At 43.8% G+C, this 16,662-nt stretch overlaps 1 protein-coding gene across 1 annotated transcript in view; it reads right to left on the bottom strand.

Moving 5' to 3' along the window:
* LOC116637737 (zinc finger protein OZF-like) overlaps positions 1 to 9,967 on the bottom strand; it is a 57,386-nt gene extending 47,419 nt beyond the window's left edge. The window contains exons 1-2 of the mRNA XM_032413235.1: positions 9,919 to 9,967; positions 9,395 to 9,513 (exon numbers count right to left, since the gene is read on the bottom strand). Coding sequence (XP_032269126.1) covers positions 9,395 to 9,513; positions 9,919 to 9,967 — 168 coding nt within the window. The remainder of the gene's footprint in view (positions 1 to 9,394; positions 9,514 to 9,918) is intronic.
* Between the last annotated feature and the right edge of the window lie 6,695 nt (positions 9,968 to 16,662).

Raw genomic sequence — 16,662 nt, 5'->3', positions numbered from 1 at the left:
AGCTCAGCAGCAGGGGGGGTCTGCCACAGGAGTTCCACCCCGCGTGGAAAAGGGAAGGAGAACAAGCCTTAGCACTGGGGACATTTGTCGCCTTTGCTACTGAACTCTCCCACGGTCTTCATCACAGCTGACCCCAGCTGCCGTGAGACCTGCCCCCAGGGGCTCTAGTTGCTGCCACACCCCATTCCTCAGGACTCACCACGTATAGTGCCGGAGCTGCCACTGTTCGGAGCCCCACCGATAGCAAAGCATCTTCCTCCGCCCTGTGCCCCACCCCTGATTCCCAAGTCCCACTTTGACCAAGCATCACCCGTGGCCCTGCTGCCACTGTCCTGACGCCGCCCCCAGGCCTGGCCACAAATACTGTCATTCCCAGTGCAGGCGAGGGCACAGTGAGACAGGTACTGTCATGCATTACTGCTGGACAAAATGGAAAGCCTTTCTGACAGCAGGTCATGTAAATCAAGAGTTCAGTTCTGTTAGGCAGATGCTGAGCTCCTTTTCTGTGCACGGTATTGCTGTATGCAGGTGACAAGGCCCACACTTCCTCGCGGTACGTGAGCTGCCCCGTGCGGGAGACACAGGTACCTATCATCAGGAGGCGGATGGCAGAGACATCCACCACGTGTGGTAAAGGCAGGAGGATGACCAGAGCTCGGCTTGAAGGGTTTGAAAGGGTGATTTGAAGAAATGGTCCTGAGCGGAATCTTAAGGCATGATTAGAATTTAGTTGAAGATGAGCAAGGAGAAGGAAGAGAAGAAGGGAAGGAGATCTCTGCAAAAGGAGCATGGACACAGGCATGGTGTCTGTGAGGAGGGGGGCCTGCAGTATCGAGTGTGAGGCAAAGTGGCCAGGTAGGAGGCTGCAGAAGGAACCCCTTCCCCCGCCAAGCCCCTGCTTGGAGATGTGGACTTCACCCCAGAGGCACTGTGAGGTTCAGACACAGGGAAAGGACACCATTAGAGATACATTTTTTAAATCCCCACATAAAAGTCACTGTGGTGTATTTCTCAAATTTAAAAAGTAACAGATGGAAACAAATGACCCAATTAAAAATTGGGCAAAGGACTTGAACATTTCTCCAAAGAAGATCTACAAACAGCCAATAACATGAAAAAATGCACATCACTAGTCATGAGGGACATGCAAATTAAAACGGCCATGAGATATGACTTGGCAGCCATTAGGATGGCTTTTATTTTAAAAAAATAATAAATGTTGGTGAGGATATGGGGAAACCAGAATCCTTGTGCACTGCCCACAGGGATGGAAATGGTATAAAATTTGCCCAGTGGAAAGCACTTTGGCAGTTCCTTGAAAGGTTAAATGTAGAATTACCATATGAGCCAACAATTCCATTCCCAGGTATATACCCCAAATAATTGAAAGCAGGGAGTCAGATACTTACACAGCAATGTTCATAGCAACATTATTTGCAGTCAAAAAGTAGAAACAATCCAAATGTCCATCAAACACATGAATGGATAAGCAAAATGTGGTATATACATGCAGTGGAATAGTATGCAGCCTTAAAAAGAAATGAAATTCTGACGTATGTTACAACATGGGTAAACCTTGAAAACATTTTACTAAGGGAAATCAACCAACCACAGAAGGACAAATACTGTATGATTACATGAGGTACCTGCAGTAGTCATATTCATAGACACAAAGTAGAACAGAGGTTACCAGAGGCTGGGGGAAGGTGGCAGGGAGTTTGGGGTGAGGAAGAAGTTCTGGCATTGGATAGTGGTGACGGTTGCCCAACAATGTGAATGTAGTTAATGCCACTGAATTAGACACTTAATGATTAGAATGGTAAGTTCTGTTACACATATTTTACCACAGGTATTTTTTTAAAAAAGAGAAAAGACTAATTTACAAACCGAAGGACAAACGGATGGAGGATGCCTATAATTTGTGAAGGACATAGTGGTGGGGCACCCACGGTCAAGGTCAGAGATTCCACTACAGCAGCCCTGACTCACAGCCCAGCAAAGAAGTCATGGTTTATGTCCGTCTCCACACAACTGGGAGGTGCTGTGTCTCCTGTTAATTCCAGTAACATAGTTAAATAGTTAAATTAACATAGTTAAATTTGGTAGCGCAGTGTTTGGTGTAAGTGTTGGAGCTATCATCAGAGACAGAGTGTGTGCCGTGGGACAGTGTGGGCAAGTGTGGGCAAGTGATTGGGAAGTTTAAAGATCAATGTAAGCGTGTCCTGTGATTTAGCATCTCTATTCCTGGTTCAGTTCCAACAAAAATTCTTCCATATGGTCTCCAAAAGACACGTGCAAGAATGCTCGCTACAATATTTACATCATGCCTGTTAACAAAAGATGGGTATGCAAGTGTTGAGTAGTCACCAAATGGAGTTATTAAGCAGCAGTGTGAATTCATGATCTACAAATCGACCAGTGATTAGAACAAATTTAACAGACATAATGTGAAGCCAGACACAAAAGGGCACATAATCTGTAAATTCCAGATTTAAAGGCCAACGTGAATCCATGCTGTCGGAAGTGTGGAAAGGGCTAGCTTTGGGGTGATACAGACCGACGGGGTGCACGGGGGTTGAGTGGCAGGTGCTGGTCATGTCTGCTAATCTGATTTCCAGTTGCAGTGGATTCAGGTTGTGAAAATATATCACATGGATGGAGCTGGAGGGGATTATGCTAAGTGAAATAAGTCAAGCAGAGAAAGTCAATCATCATATGGTCTCACTCATATGTGGAACATAAGGAATAGCTCGGAGGACCACAGGGGAAGGGAGGGAAAACTAAATGGGAAGAAATCAGAGAGGGAGACAAACCAGGAGAGACTCTGGACTCCAGGAAACACACTGAGGGTTGCAGAGGGGAGGGGGGTGGGGGGATGGGGTAACAGAGTGATGAGTATTAAGGAGGCACGTGATGTGATGAGCACTGGGTGTTGTACACAACTAATGAATCGTTGAACACTACATCAAAAACTAATGATGTATTACATGTTGGCTAATTTAACATAATAAAAAATTTAAAAATACATAAAGTGTTTAAATTTCAATAAAAATGTTTCAAAAAGTGGAAACAAGTTTTTAGAATGCTTTACAGAATTTGGTCGTGGCAGGGGTTGGAGACAGGGCTAGAGAGTCTCCGGACATAAACCGGATCTGGCCGCACTGTGCGCACTGTGATGACGCTAACAATTGTCAGAGCACCAGGAAGACCCACAGACCAGGGCACAGTGTCTCCAGATTCACATGTGTGTGAACAAATAGCCAAGCTCTGAAGCAGACTCACCCGTGACTTTTCTCCCCTACATGGGCTTCCAGAGGCGGGCCAAGCTCTTTCCCTGGCTGCCTCCCCTTCTACTTGGGAGCTGGGTTGAATAAAAGTCCATCCTGGTAAGCGGCAGTTTTAAGTGATTTTAGAAAATTTATTATCAAATTATTTTAGCAATTTCTAAATGTTTTTGATGTTTAAAATGTTAATATTTTGTTTTGTTGGTTTTGTTCAGGCTTCCTGAAATAAGGAACTTCTGAATTTTTTCAGTAATTTCTCTACTAAATTATAGTCTCTCAGTAACTGGAGATCTGCCACACTGTTGGGGGAGAGATCTTATGGTCTCCCCATTCTGTTTCTAGTTTCCACACTTAGGTCTCTGCTCTCCCTTTTCTCTCACCCACATCATTATGGCTTCAGCCAAGAAATCCTTTTCCTGTGAGTGTCAGGTCTGTGCCATGCTACACTGGAGTAGGCATTTCTGGACTCAGGCATTCGTCATAATGTCCACATTACTAACATGGGGACTTTCAGACCAAATGATTGTGTGCATTGATTAAACAAGGGGTAAATGGTGGAGTCCAAATAAATATCAAGAAAAAGTGAAGATAATTATAAACTAACTTCTTTGCATACTCCTGGGTTTTAATAAGTGATAACCCAAGATCCCTATGAATAACCAAATATTTTTATTACATTTATGTTTAAAGTACATTTTAAAAACTCTATGGGAAATTACTGGAAACAGAAAAATCTGTAATCCAATTTATCTGTTCTTCTAATTTTTAACCCTCTTTAGATTCATTCTTCAGTTCTCCAAGTTATACAAATCTTCAAGACATTCTGTTACTATTTGAATAAAAGAGAATCTTTTAAAGTGTAGCTTGAGGGCGCCTGGGTGGCTCAGTCGGTTAAGCGGCTGCCTTCAGCTCAGGTCATGGTCCCAGGGTCCTGGGATCGAGTCCCGCATCGGGCTCCTTCCTTAGCAGGGAGCCTGCTTCTCCCTCTGCCTGCAGCTCCCCCTGCTTGCACTCTCGCTCACTCTCTCGCCTATGCTCTCTCTAGCAAATAAATAAATAAAATCTAAAAAATAAAAAAATAAAAAATAAAAAAAAAATAAAGTGTAGCTTAAAATGGATTTTTATGTGCCCCTTCCTTTCACTACATCTGTATCTTTGTGTTAAATACCCAGTAATGCAATTGCTCGGTCATAGGGTAGCTCTATTTTTAACTTTTTGAGGAACCTCCACACTGTTCTCCAAAGTGGCTGCAGCAACTTAACATTCCCACCAACAGTGTAAGAGGGTTCCCCTTTCTCCACAACCTCTCCAACATTTTTCTTGCTTTGTCAATTTTTGCTGTTCTAACTGGTGTAAGGTGGTATCTCAATGTGGTTTTGATTTGAATTTCTTTGGTGGCTAATGATGATGAACATTTTTTCATGTGTCTGTTAGCCATTTGTATGTCTTCTTCAGAGAAGTGTCTGTTCATGTCTTCTGCCCATTTTTTGACTTGATTATTTGTCTTGGGGGTATGTTCATGGCAGCCATGTCCGCAATAGCCAAACTGTGGAAGGAGCCAAGATGCCCTTCCACAGACAAATGGATAAAGATGTGGTTCATATATACAATGTAATGTTACTCAGCTATCAGAAAGGATGAATACCCACCATTTGCAGCAACATGGATGGGACTGGAGGAGATTATGCTAAGTGAAAGAAGTCAAGCAGAGAAAGTCAGTTATATGGTTTCACTTATTTGTGGAACATAAGGAATAGCATGGAGGACATTACGAGAAGGAAGGGAAAAATGAAGGGGGGGAAATCAGAAAGGGAGACAAACCATGAGAGACTATGGACTCTGGGAAACAAACAGGGTTTTAGAGGGGAGGGGAGTGGGGGGATGGGTTAGCCCGGTGATGGGTATTAGCATGGAGCACTGGGTGTTATGCGAAAACAATGAATCGTGGAACACTACATCAAAAACTAATGATGTAATGTATGGTGACTAACATAACATAATAAAATGAAAAAATAAAATAAAATGGATTTTTAATGGCAAATAACCTTCTAGTGAGGTGTGACTTTTAGAGATACCGCATGTCACTCTACACCTTGAAAATGTTACCTATTATTTCATTATCGCAGAGGCAAGAACTAAAAATTTAAGTTTAGCATGAAGGTATCTCAGTTATTTAAACAATTACTGATGGCAAACTGGAATCAGAAAAGGCAACTAGAAAAAATATATAGAATTTTTAAAAAACAAGCATTGATGATTTTTTGCTAACTTTGCCAAGCAGTCTTACCATATTTGATCAGTTTAGGATGATTTTAGATAACATATGGATAAACATGTCTGTGACCCACTTTGTATGTACGTAATCACCGTGTGTACATAAAGATACAGTTTAGGGGTGCCTGGGTGGTGCGGTCGGTTGAGTGCTCGACTCTTGGTTTCGGTTCAAGTCATGATCTCAAGGTCTTGAAATCAAACCTTCCAACAGGCTCTGCACTCAGCAGGGAGTCTGCTCCAGATTCTCTCTCCCTCTCCTTCTGCCCCTGCCTCCTCTCTCTAAAATAAATAAATCAATCTTTAAAAAAAGACAGGTTTTTTTTAAAGATTTTATTTATTTATTTGTCAGATTGAGAGAGAGAGCGAGAACTAGCACAAGCAGGGAGAGTGGCAGAGGCAGAAGGAGAAGCAGGATCCCTGCCGAGCAGGGAGCCTGATGTGGGACTCGATCCCAGGATCCTGGGATCATGACCTAAGCCGAAGGCAGACGCTTAACCAACTGAGCCACCCAGGGATCCCAAAAGATACAGTTTCAAAAGTGACAAAACATGGCTGCAGAAAGAGAACATCTTCCAATGGGTGGCCAACCAGAGGTAGGTAGATGTGGTCGCTGCAGGTTCAGGGCATAGGCTCGCCTCCAAACCCAGAGCCTCTGCCTTTGTGAGTTTTGAATATTGGTATTCACTTCTTTAAAGAGCACAGTCTCTTTTTAAAATAAGTTTAAGGCCAGTGATCTCATCCTTTTCCTTCCTTCTTAGGTGAAGAAACAAAAGTATAGAAAGGTCCAGTTTGTATCCCCAGATTCAAGCACTAAGTACAGTGCAAACAGAGCCCAGAGCTGCATCTTCCTGTACTGATAATATATACTAACATGGTAGAAACCAGTTTTCTGGGAAAAAATTGGTACCAGAAAAAAAGTATCACTAAATGATGCTGAAGGAGATTTTAATGCAACCAAAATAAGCTTCCTTGAATTCCAAAGGTGTTAGGAAAAGAGTCCTTTAGGCCAGTGAAATCACATACACCGATAGCTTTTTATTATTTGCTTCTAGTTTCTGCGCATTATGAATTTGGGAGTAAGAATAAATGAAGTTCCCCATAATATCTTGATTCTACAGAACGGTGTGTTACATCTACACTCAGGCTCTAGAATGCCACCTCCATCATAACTACTGAACACAATACATTGTCTACAAACAATTCACCGCAATCAATTTGACACAATTCAATGTCCCAAATATAGAAAACTGCCACATTCATCCATCAAGGTCACTGACTTACCAAACATACATACTTTTTGGCAATTGCAAATGAATTTGAAGTCAATTTATAATTGGATGTGATTTTATGTTTCAAGTTTTTATTTAAATTCTAGTTAGTTTGGCCAACTAAACTTTCCTAGCCAAAGTTTAGTTGGCCAGTTTCATTTTATTTAATGGATCCATTAAATAGATTATAATTTGTTGACTACTGCAACAGGGACCGGAAATCCTTGAGATTATATAGTTCTGCTAGTACTTAAAAGGAAAATGACAGTAATTGTCACGTCTCTGACACAGAAGCCCTCAGTAATTGCTCACAGGAAGAGACAAGGCACAGAGGAAGGCTGGGTGGCAGGGGGGATGGAAGGTGGGGCAGATTAGGGCCACGTATCTTTGTGGAGATGAGTCTGCACGTCCATGAATGACCATGGAGGCTCAGATTTCTGGCTGTTAACAATATAAACAGAGACATAATGGGTAAGGGTACCAGTCCTGAGGTTTTGTCACAGAATGTAGGAAAGATATTTGTGCAAATTGTACCTTATGTCATGTTTTTAGTCCCTTGGTTAATGTGAGATGGGCCTGTCAAGCCAGGAATGGAGCCACTTTAGCAAGGGACCTAGGGTTCTGGGGTCTTGCTTGAAGCAAGAGCCCTTGGTGTTCCGTCTGCTTCTCTGATAGAGCATGGTTGGCAGTCAGGGGCCCACCTTCCCAGGGAAGATGGACCTACAGGGGCCTCATTTCCTCTATGGATCTTCCCTAATTCCTGCTTTCGGGTGGTAAGTAGGACGAAGATGCTCTCTTATCAGGAACATACAGTGAAATGAGTGTAAAATGCCAAAATTAAAATTCCTCATGCCACTTGCCCTCATTCCAACTGCTAAGATATGATCATTGGCAAACAATTCTTTTTTTTTTTTTAAAGATTTTATTTATTTATTTGAGACAGAGAATGAGAGAGAGAGAGCACATGAGAAGGCGGAGGGTCAGAGGGAGAAGCAGGCTCCCTGCCGAGCAGAGAGCCCGATGCGGGACTCGATCCAGGGACTCCAGGATCATGACCTGAGCCGAAGGCAGTCGCTTAACCAACTGAGCCACCCAGGCGCCCATTGGCAAACAATTCTCATGACAATTTATGGAAATGTCCTAACTAGATTATATATACAGACACACACACACACACAAGTCTATCTATGTGAATATATATTCATTTCTCTAGGAGCTTGGTGTTAAGTCATCTTCCATATCTTTTAATATGACATATTTAATACTAAAGTTTCAATGGAACAAATGCTTATTTGACACAAATAATCAGATATAATTTGAACACCTGTCTCTGTGTTTGTGTTTTATGAACGTTGGCTGTGTTCAGTAACCCATCTTACCAAGAATACTTTTTTTTTTTAAGATTTTATTTATTTATTTGACAGAAAGAGACACAGCGAGAGAGGGAACACAAGCAGGGGGAGTGGGAGAGGGAGAAGTAGACTTCCCGTGGAGCAGGGAGCATGACATGGGGCTCGATCCCAGGACCCTGGGACCATGACCTGAGCTGAAGGCAGATGCTTAACAACTGAGCCACCCAGGTGCCCCCAAGAAGACTTCTAAGGACAGAAAGTTTCACGTGGCTGACTATGCTCCATGTGGTCTGAACTGGGGAGAGTCAATGGTACTCAGGTGACATCTGGGCTGGTTTCAGGAGTCCTGGGTACCATCACTCATTTGTCCTTGGTGCCTTGGGAGGGATGACTGAGAGACTAGACTTCAATGGTCCTGCCACTCTCATGACTCCTGCACACAGTTTCTCCCTGGTGCTGGTCTCAGAGTGCTCAGACTTCTTATATTGTGGCCGAGGGATCCCAAAAAGAATGTCTCAAGAGAAGGAAGTGGAAGACACCAGTGTCTTAAGTCCTGGGGCCAAAACAAGCACATGAGTCTTTCTCCCTCTTCCATGGGTCTCAGCAGTCCCTGACCCCACCTGGTTTCAAATTTGGGGACCTGACCCCACCTGTCTGCAGGAGGATTGAAGCCTGAGACAAGACCTCAGTTGATCCTGATGTACACCAGTCTCCTCTCTGCTCAGCCAGGGCACCATCTGCCTTCAGCTGCACCTCCACTGAGTTTAGCCTAACGGGCTCTTGATGAATCTGTGTGGTGAACTGTATCCTCAGACACTCGAGTGGTGCAGTTTCCCAAATGCGCTGCAGCCACTCACTGTGCTAGTACCTGTGGTCGGTGCTCTCACCCCATCACCCCAACCTACGGGTCCACGTCTGGGGGGTGTGAATGTTCAGCAGGAACCTCACTGCCCCCTCTGCATCCTAGCCAGGGTCGTTTACACAAACCCGAGGCAGGGGTGTGGGAGGGAGTGGGTGTGAGTGCCCAGGGGACAGTGGAAGCCCAGAGATGGGACTCGAGGGATTTCCCCACAATCCTGACTGATCAGATCTCGATTTTCCTCCTCCTGGTGGCTGGGACAGGGCTTCTTAATGTCCCTCCCCTCCCCACCCCCACCCGCATGCTATTTTCCATCAGGGGACTTCGGCACTGTGAGCATTCCAAGAGGCTCCTCACCTCTTCATCCTCCAGACCGATCACCTCCTTCCACAGAAACCCTCCGAATAAAACCTCTGCTGAGGTATATGCCAAGCTCATAATACGATCAGACACTAACATCATAGTGGAATACTCAACTGTCATGGGTGAGGAAAAAAATGACATGAAAACTATCCGAATCAATTGAAGACTTCATGGAAAGGATTCTTAGTTTTTATTCTACCTCCCTTCTGTGACCAGACTAGGAATCATGCTCTAAACGAAGGGCATTTTTAAAAATTTAATTTTTGTTATTATTAAATAAAAATATGCCTGGGGTTATTAAAATAAAATTTCAGGGGCACCTGGGTGGCCCAGTCCGTGAAGCGTCTGCCTTCAGCTCAGGTCATGATTTCAGGGTCCCTGCTCAGTGGGGAGCCTGCTTCTCCCTCCGCCTCTGCCGCTCCCCCAGCTTGTACTCTCTCTGTCTCTCCCTCTCTCTCAGTTAAATAAATAAATAAAATCTTTTTTTAAAAAAGAGAGATACCCCACAAATAGAGTACCTTCCAAGACTAACAGTGTTTGGGAGGGGTTTGGCTTTTCCGCTACCATCGTCAGGATGAACAGGGATACGTCGGTGTTCGCGCCGGATGCGCCCCCTATGGCCAGCAGGTGGCGCTAAGACCCCGCGGTTTGGGCTCCCAGCTGGGGATCGGAGTGGCTGTCCGACCCTGGTACTTGAGGGTCTGGGAGGAACCGGGACTCCAAGAGCACAGGGGAGCTGCGGGCCCCTCCCAGGGACTCAGTGAAGGAATCACCACATTCTGGGGAGGGAAGACTGAGTTAGGAAAGGCACAGAAGGAGCATGATTCTTTGCAGCAGAATAGCTTTTCTGATGGGCCCGTGGGCTATGGGTGGGGGAATACAAATCAGGACTAGGAGGTGGGGGAAGGACTTATCATTGTAAATATCGTATAAAAAGAACAGCCTATAAGGGCGCCTGTGTGGCTCAGTCGGCAGAGTGTCTCACTTCCGCTCAGGTCATGATCGCAGGGTCCTAGGATTGAGCCCCATGTTGGGCTCCACGCTCAGCAGGGAATCTGCTTCTTCCTCTCCCTCTGCCCTTCCCCCAGTTCCTGCTCTCTGCTCTCTCCCTCTTTCTCTCTCAAATAAATAAACAAAATCTTAAAAAAAAAAAAAAAGAACAGCCTATAACTACGCTTCTTAGCAGGTGACAAAGCATAGTGATAAGAAGCCATATTACGTACCTTCAATATAATACTATTAAAATATTACTATATCAGAAGTTCAACAATAAGAGAAGGAAAAGGAAAATCAACGGATCAGCGAAGTAGTAATTAGAAAAAATTCATTGTACACACACTAAAAAGACACTTTGTGACCCAGGAGCACAGAAACCACATAGGGATTGAGGCTTCGGTGTGTATTGTTATAAACCAGATTATATAGTGGGACGGCAGTGACTGCTTATTCTTCGCAGTGATTGGTTATACTATTAGAATTTTCTTAAATGGTAGGGAATTTCTTACTGGTCACCTCATATCAACTTTGGGAAACAGTTTTAATTTTGTTTTTGATTTCCAGAGGCATAAAAAAAGAAATGACTCAGTTCGAACTTGTCTTACAACCTAAGCTAAATGATGTTTTGCTTATTTCACTAAACTGTATTTATCTGCTCAGGGAATTTTTAAGTCTGGTCTCATTTGTTTAGACTTTGATAGGCTTTGGTACTACCATCATTTGATAAACGAAAGAATAAACAATTGAATAAGTGAACACAGAATTCACATCCGATGCGCCCGCCGCCGTGGCCAGCAGGTGGCGCTATAACCCCGTGGTTTGGGCTCCAAGGAGTGGAGCGATCGGAACGCTATCAGACACTGGGACCTGAGGGTCCTGGAAGAACCAGGACCCCACAACTTAACAGGGACTGCTGGCCCCTCCCAAGGACTCAGTGAAGGAGTCACCACATTCTGAGGAGGGGAGATTGAATGAGGAAAGGCACTCTGGATTCTTTGGAGTGGAAGAGCATTTTGCATAGGCTTATGGGCTGTGGAGAATAAAAATCAGGACAGGAGGGGGGGATCGATCATAAATTGCAAAGATTCTATAAAAATAACCTATAAAATGCATCATAGCAGGTGACAAATGAGAGATAATAATTTTTAAAAATCATGTTATGTAGTATTAAAGTCTGTAAAATAATATGTAAATATGTCAAAAATTCAGCAATAACAGAAGTAAAGCCAATGAATAACTGAATAGTACTCAGTAAAACTTTACTGTGCACCCTCTAAAAACAGTGCATGACCCAGGAAGACTCAAGTCAAATATGGGATGAGGTTCAGGACTGTATTGTTATAAAGCAGCTTATATATTGGGCCAGCAGTGACAGTTTATTCTTCACAGTGATTGGTAATAATGTTAGAATTCTCTACTGATAAAGAATTGGTTTCGGGTTGTGTGGTGTCAACCTTGGGAAACAGTTCAAGTTTTGCTTATGATTTACAGAGATATACACAAAATATGGCACAGGACCAGTGAGTCTCAGAAATAACAAAAATTAAGATTTGCTTCTTTCACTAAATTGTTTTTTCCTTCTCAGAGAAGTTTCAAAGCTGGCTTCCATTTCTTTTGGATTTTAACAGACTTTAATATCATTTTTATCATTCTCAAGAGGAACACAAATGCTTTCACCCCTGATGTATCGCCCATGGCCACCAGGTGGCGATAATAACCTTGGATTTTGGCTCCAGGGGGCTGATCAGAGTCAGGATCCTGAGGGTCTGGGAGGAACCAGGACTCCACAGAGGACAGGGGAGCTGCTGGCCCCTCCCAGGGACTCACTGAGGAGGTCACCACATTCTGGGGGGGGGGGTAGAGTTTGAGTACAAAAGGCACACAAGAAGCATGATTCTTTGGAATCGAATAGCATTTCCCATGGCCTCATAGACTAGTGGTGAAGGACTAAAAATCCGGACAAGGAGGATGTGGGAAAGGATTGATCATAAATTGCAAAGATTATAAAAATAATGGCACATACTAGTGCAGCTGAGCAGGTAACAAAGGAGTGAGTAATAAAAAGAACCCATGTTATGTAGCTTTAATAGGGTACACAGTAAAAATAAATATATGTGAAAAATTAAGCTATAACAGAAGTACAGTCAATGAATCAGAGTAAGAATTAGTAAAAATTTACCGTACACACGTGAAAATTTTTCTGAGCCTGAAGTACTCCAAACATGGGATGAGGTCGGGTATATATTGTTATACACGAGCTTATATACTGGGAGGAGAATGACAGTTTATTCTTCACAGTGACTGGTTATAAGAACTTTCTTCAATGAAATGGGGTTGGTGACTGGTTCCCTTAAACGAACCTTGAGAAACGCTTAAAGATTTCCTTACGATTTTCAGAAGTAGAAAAAGATATGACCCAGAGTCAGTTGGTATTAGAAAATATGGCAAATAAGATTTGCTTATTTACTGAATAAGAATTGTTCAGGAATTTTCAACGCTGGTCTTCCTTTGCTTTTAACTTGAACAGACTTTACTCCTACCATGATTATTATTATTAGGGGAAACAAAAGCATTTACACCTGATGCACACCCCATGACCAGCAGGTCTCAGAAAGACCCCTTGGTTCTGGCTCCCGGGAGCTGATCAGAGTCAGGATCCTGAGGGTCTGGGAGGAACCAGGACTCTCCAGAGCATAGGGGACATGCCAGCCCCTCCCAGGGACTCACTGAAGGAGTCATCACATTGGGGGAGAGAGAGGGGCTGAAGTTGAGTGAAAAAAGTGACGAAATTAGCATGCTTTGGAGTAAAATAACATCTCATGAGCTCATGGGCTAATGGTTAGAGGAATAAATATAAGCACAGAGACAAGAGGGGGAACAGACTTAGATTAAAATACAGAGACTCTGTAAAAATTATTGCCAATATCAATTCATCTTAACAGGAGACAAAGGAGAGAGCAATAAAAATGTTTTATGTTATATGCATTTAATATAATAATATATACAAAATACATAAATATGTGAACAATGAAGTAATAATAAAACAAAACCCAATGAATCACTGAGTAGTAATGAGTAAGAGTTTATTGCGCACAAACTAAAAATTTACTCTGAGAACCCAGAGCACTCCATCAAACAAAGGATGTGGTACGGGGTGTGTTGCTATAAAGCATAGTATATAGTGGGAAGACATTGGCTGTTTATTATTCATAGTGATAGTGTATAATACTACATTTTTCTAAATAATGGGAACTGGTTACTCATTACCATATGCCAACTTGGAGAAAAGTTTGTTTTCCTTATGAATTCCATAGGGAGAAACAAGATGTAACAGTGTCACAATCAAGTTAACAATCAAGTTAGCTAAATTAAGTTATTCATTCTTGACTAAGTGGATTTGTCTGCTCGTGGTTTTCAACACTGTTCTCCGTTTGCTGTGGATTTTAACAGGCTTTACTAATACCACCCTTATTATTATGAGGAACTCCGAAGCGTTCCTGCCGGTTGCATACCCCGTGGCCAGCAGGCGGCGCCAAAACCCGCGGTTTGCCGCTCGCTGGAGCTGAGCCTGTGCGGTCAGAGGCTAGAACCTGGGGTCCTGGGGGGAACGAGGACCCGCAGAGCCCAAGTGAGCCGCTGGTCCCTCCCTGGGACTCAGTGAAGGAGGCACCACATTTCTCTCTGTGATTGTTTATAATATCTGCTTATTTATAAATGTTAGGGAATTGGTCCCTGGCTTCCTCCCATCAACCTGGGAGAAAAGTTCCTGTTTGGCTTATGATTTCTTGAGTCACAAAAATGAATGTACCAGGTCAGGCTCACCTTCCGTATTAGTTGAAGTACGCTTTGGAATTTTGACTCTAGTGGTATTGTCCTCTTGGTGAGTCTTTTACTCTGATCTTTTTTGTTTTTCTTTAAGGGAGTTTACCCCCACCATCGTCATTAGGAGGACACTGAAGCATTCACACCTGATTCATCCCCCATGGACAGAAGGCGAGGCTTAGGGTCTGTGGTCTGTGTCATGAAAGCTCGTCTGATTTGCTCCTTGACATGGTACCTGTGTCTGGGATGGACGAGGACCCCACAGAGGAAAAGGGTGGTGCTTGTCCCTTGCAGGGACCCAGCGATCTAGGCTTCTCATTCCCGGGAGGCGAGGTTGAGTGAGGACAGGCAGAGAAGGAGCATGACTCTTTCTAGTGGAAGGGCATTTCCGTGCTCTCTTGGGCTAGTGGTGTAGGAATATACACCAGGAGGAGTAGGAGTGGGGAAAGGACTTATAATAAATTACAAAGACTCAAAGATAAAGCCTACACCAATGCATTGTCAGTGACAAAGTAGAGAGACTGAAAAAAAAGTGTCATGTATTTATATAGTGTATATATTAAAATAATATATAAATATATAATGTCAATATATGAAGTCAAGAGATACATGTATTGGTCTCTATCGGTGGGACTCTTTAAGATTTAATTGCCTCTCGGTGTCTCCTGTGCCTTCATCAGTTCCGGGAGGATGTACAGAGGTGGAGAGAGACAGTGTCTGGAGGGGTACACGTAGGTCTCTGCTCAGAAGGGAGGCACCACGCAAGTTTAGAAGGCCTAGGCATGTTATTTTTGTAAAGTACTTTTTTGTTTAGAAGAAAAATATCTTTGTAAATGGCAGTATTTGTCACAGAAATGTCCACAAATAAACAAACACCTAGTGAGGAATAAAAGGGCTTTTAAGAGGTTGTGTTGAATTCTAAAGACTGGTCGTTGTTGTGCCAATGTGTGTGGCTGAGTCCCTTGGAGGATCTTGGCACGGGAACAATCCCCTCATACTTTAGAGTCTCCTTGGAAAATGAAGACAGTGAGCAATGAACTCATGGGGGGATTTAGCTTTACTATGGTTGTTACTATTTATGAACCAATTCAGAGATAATAATATGAAAACTCTCAATGCTATCCTTTTCATGGAAATATCTTGCAAGAGAATACATATGAAAAATGAAATAATTTTGAGGTTTTTAGGGATTACTGTTATAATTAAATTCATGGTTATGAGTTTAAGTATTCACTGATTTAAATATTCATCATTGAATAGCTTAACTGATTATGCCTTTCATGAACTACCTATGAAACTTGGGGCGCCCGGGTGGCTCAGTCGTTAAGCATCTGCCGTCTGCTCAGGTCATGGTCCCAGGGTGCTGGGGCTTCGGGTTCCCTGCTCAGCGGGGAGTCTGCTTCTCCCTCTCTCTCTGTCCCTCCCCTTGCTTGTGCTCTCTCTCTCCGTCAAATAAATAAAATCTTAAAAAAAAAAAAAAAAACTACGTATGAAACTAAATATTTGCCAAGAGTTGATTTTGAATGTAATGAGCTACATCATCATTATTAGGAACTAGGATTAACCGTCATCAAAGAGGATCCAGAGATTGTTCCTGGGCACATCAGGGCTCCCAGCGACGTGGAGCGGGGCCGGGCTGACCAGGTGTTCCCCAGGTGGCTCAGGTGCCTTCCAGGTAGAGGCGAGGGCAGAGGCGCCCCAGCGGTGCGGGCCTGCGGCGCCCCGTGCACCCCGTCTGGAGTCCCTGTCCCCTCCGCTGGCCCCGCCCCTGCAGTCTGCGCCCACTGTCTTCGGGCCCCCTCCCTCAATTGGGCAGAGGCCCCGGGGACGGGGGGAGGAGCTCCTCGGGGAAGACGTTAGAAAGTCATAGAGACCCCCGCCCCCCGCAATGCAGAGCCCCAGGTGCCACCCAACCTGAGCACTCAAATGTGGGTCCCAGGTCCCAGCAGAAGCCACCCCGCCCCGATTTCCAGGGGTCCTGCCTCCCGGCGCCCACTCCCCCAGCGCAGCGCGGGCGGCTCCGGGGGCCCCTCAGGGGGAGCCACCCTGCAGACCCCGCGGGGGGTGGAGCCAAAGCGGCAGCACCCCCTCCCAGAGGCCTTGGCTCGGTGCCGGGTGCCCCCCCACCCCCGCACCACATTGGTCCCCATCTCTGAAGCGGAATTTAATTAATTTCTTGATGTGTTTTGGTGGATATTCTAATGCAAAATTTGCTTTTAGATATGGAGAATTTATTTATTCTTATATTCATGGGTATTTATTCTTGTTTATTTGTTTTACATGTTCATGGTAAATTACAGTCCTTTATTGATAAAATTAAATTTATATGTATTTTGTTTAATGTTCGTTGTGACCCTAAAATATGATTATGATTCCCATATCTCTTTCCATACTTCATTACTACAACAATAATAATGTCTGTCAACCTTGTCTTTGGGTAAGCA

Source organism: Phoca vitulina, unplaced genomic scaffold (assembly GCF_004348235.1).
Source record: "Phoca vitulina isolate PV1807 unplaced genomic scaffold, GSC_HSeal_1.0 scaffold15, whole genome shotgun sequence".
In the NCBI taxonomy this organism is placed as follows: Eukaryota; Metazoa; Chordata; class Mammalia; order Carnivora; family Phocidae; genus Phoca; species Phoca vitulina.
This window is presented reverse-complemented; position numbering and strand designations above follow the sequence as displayed.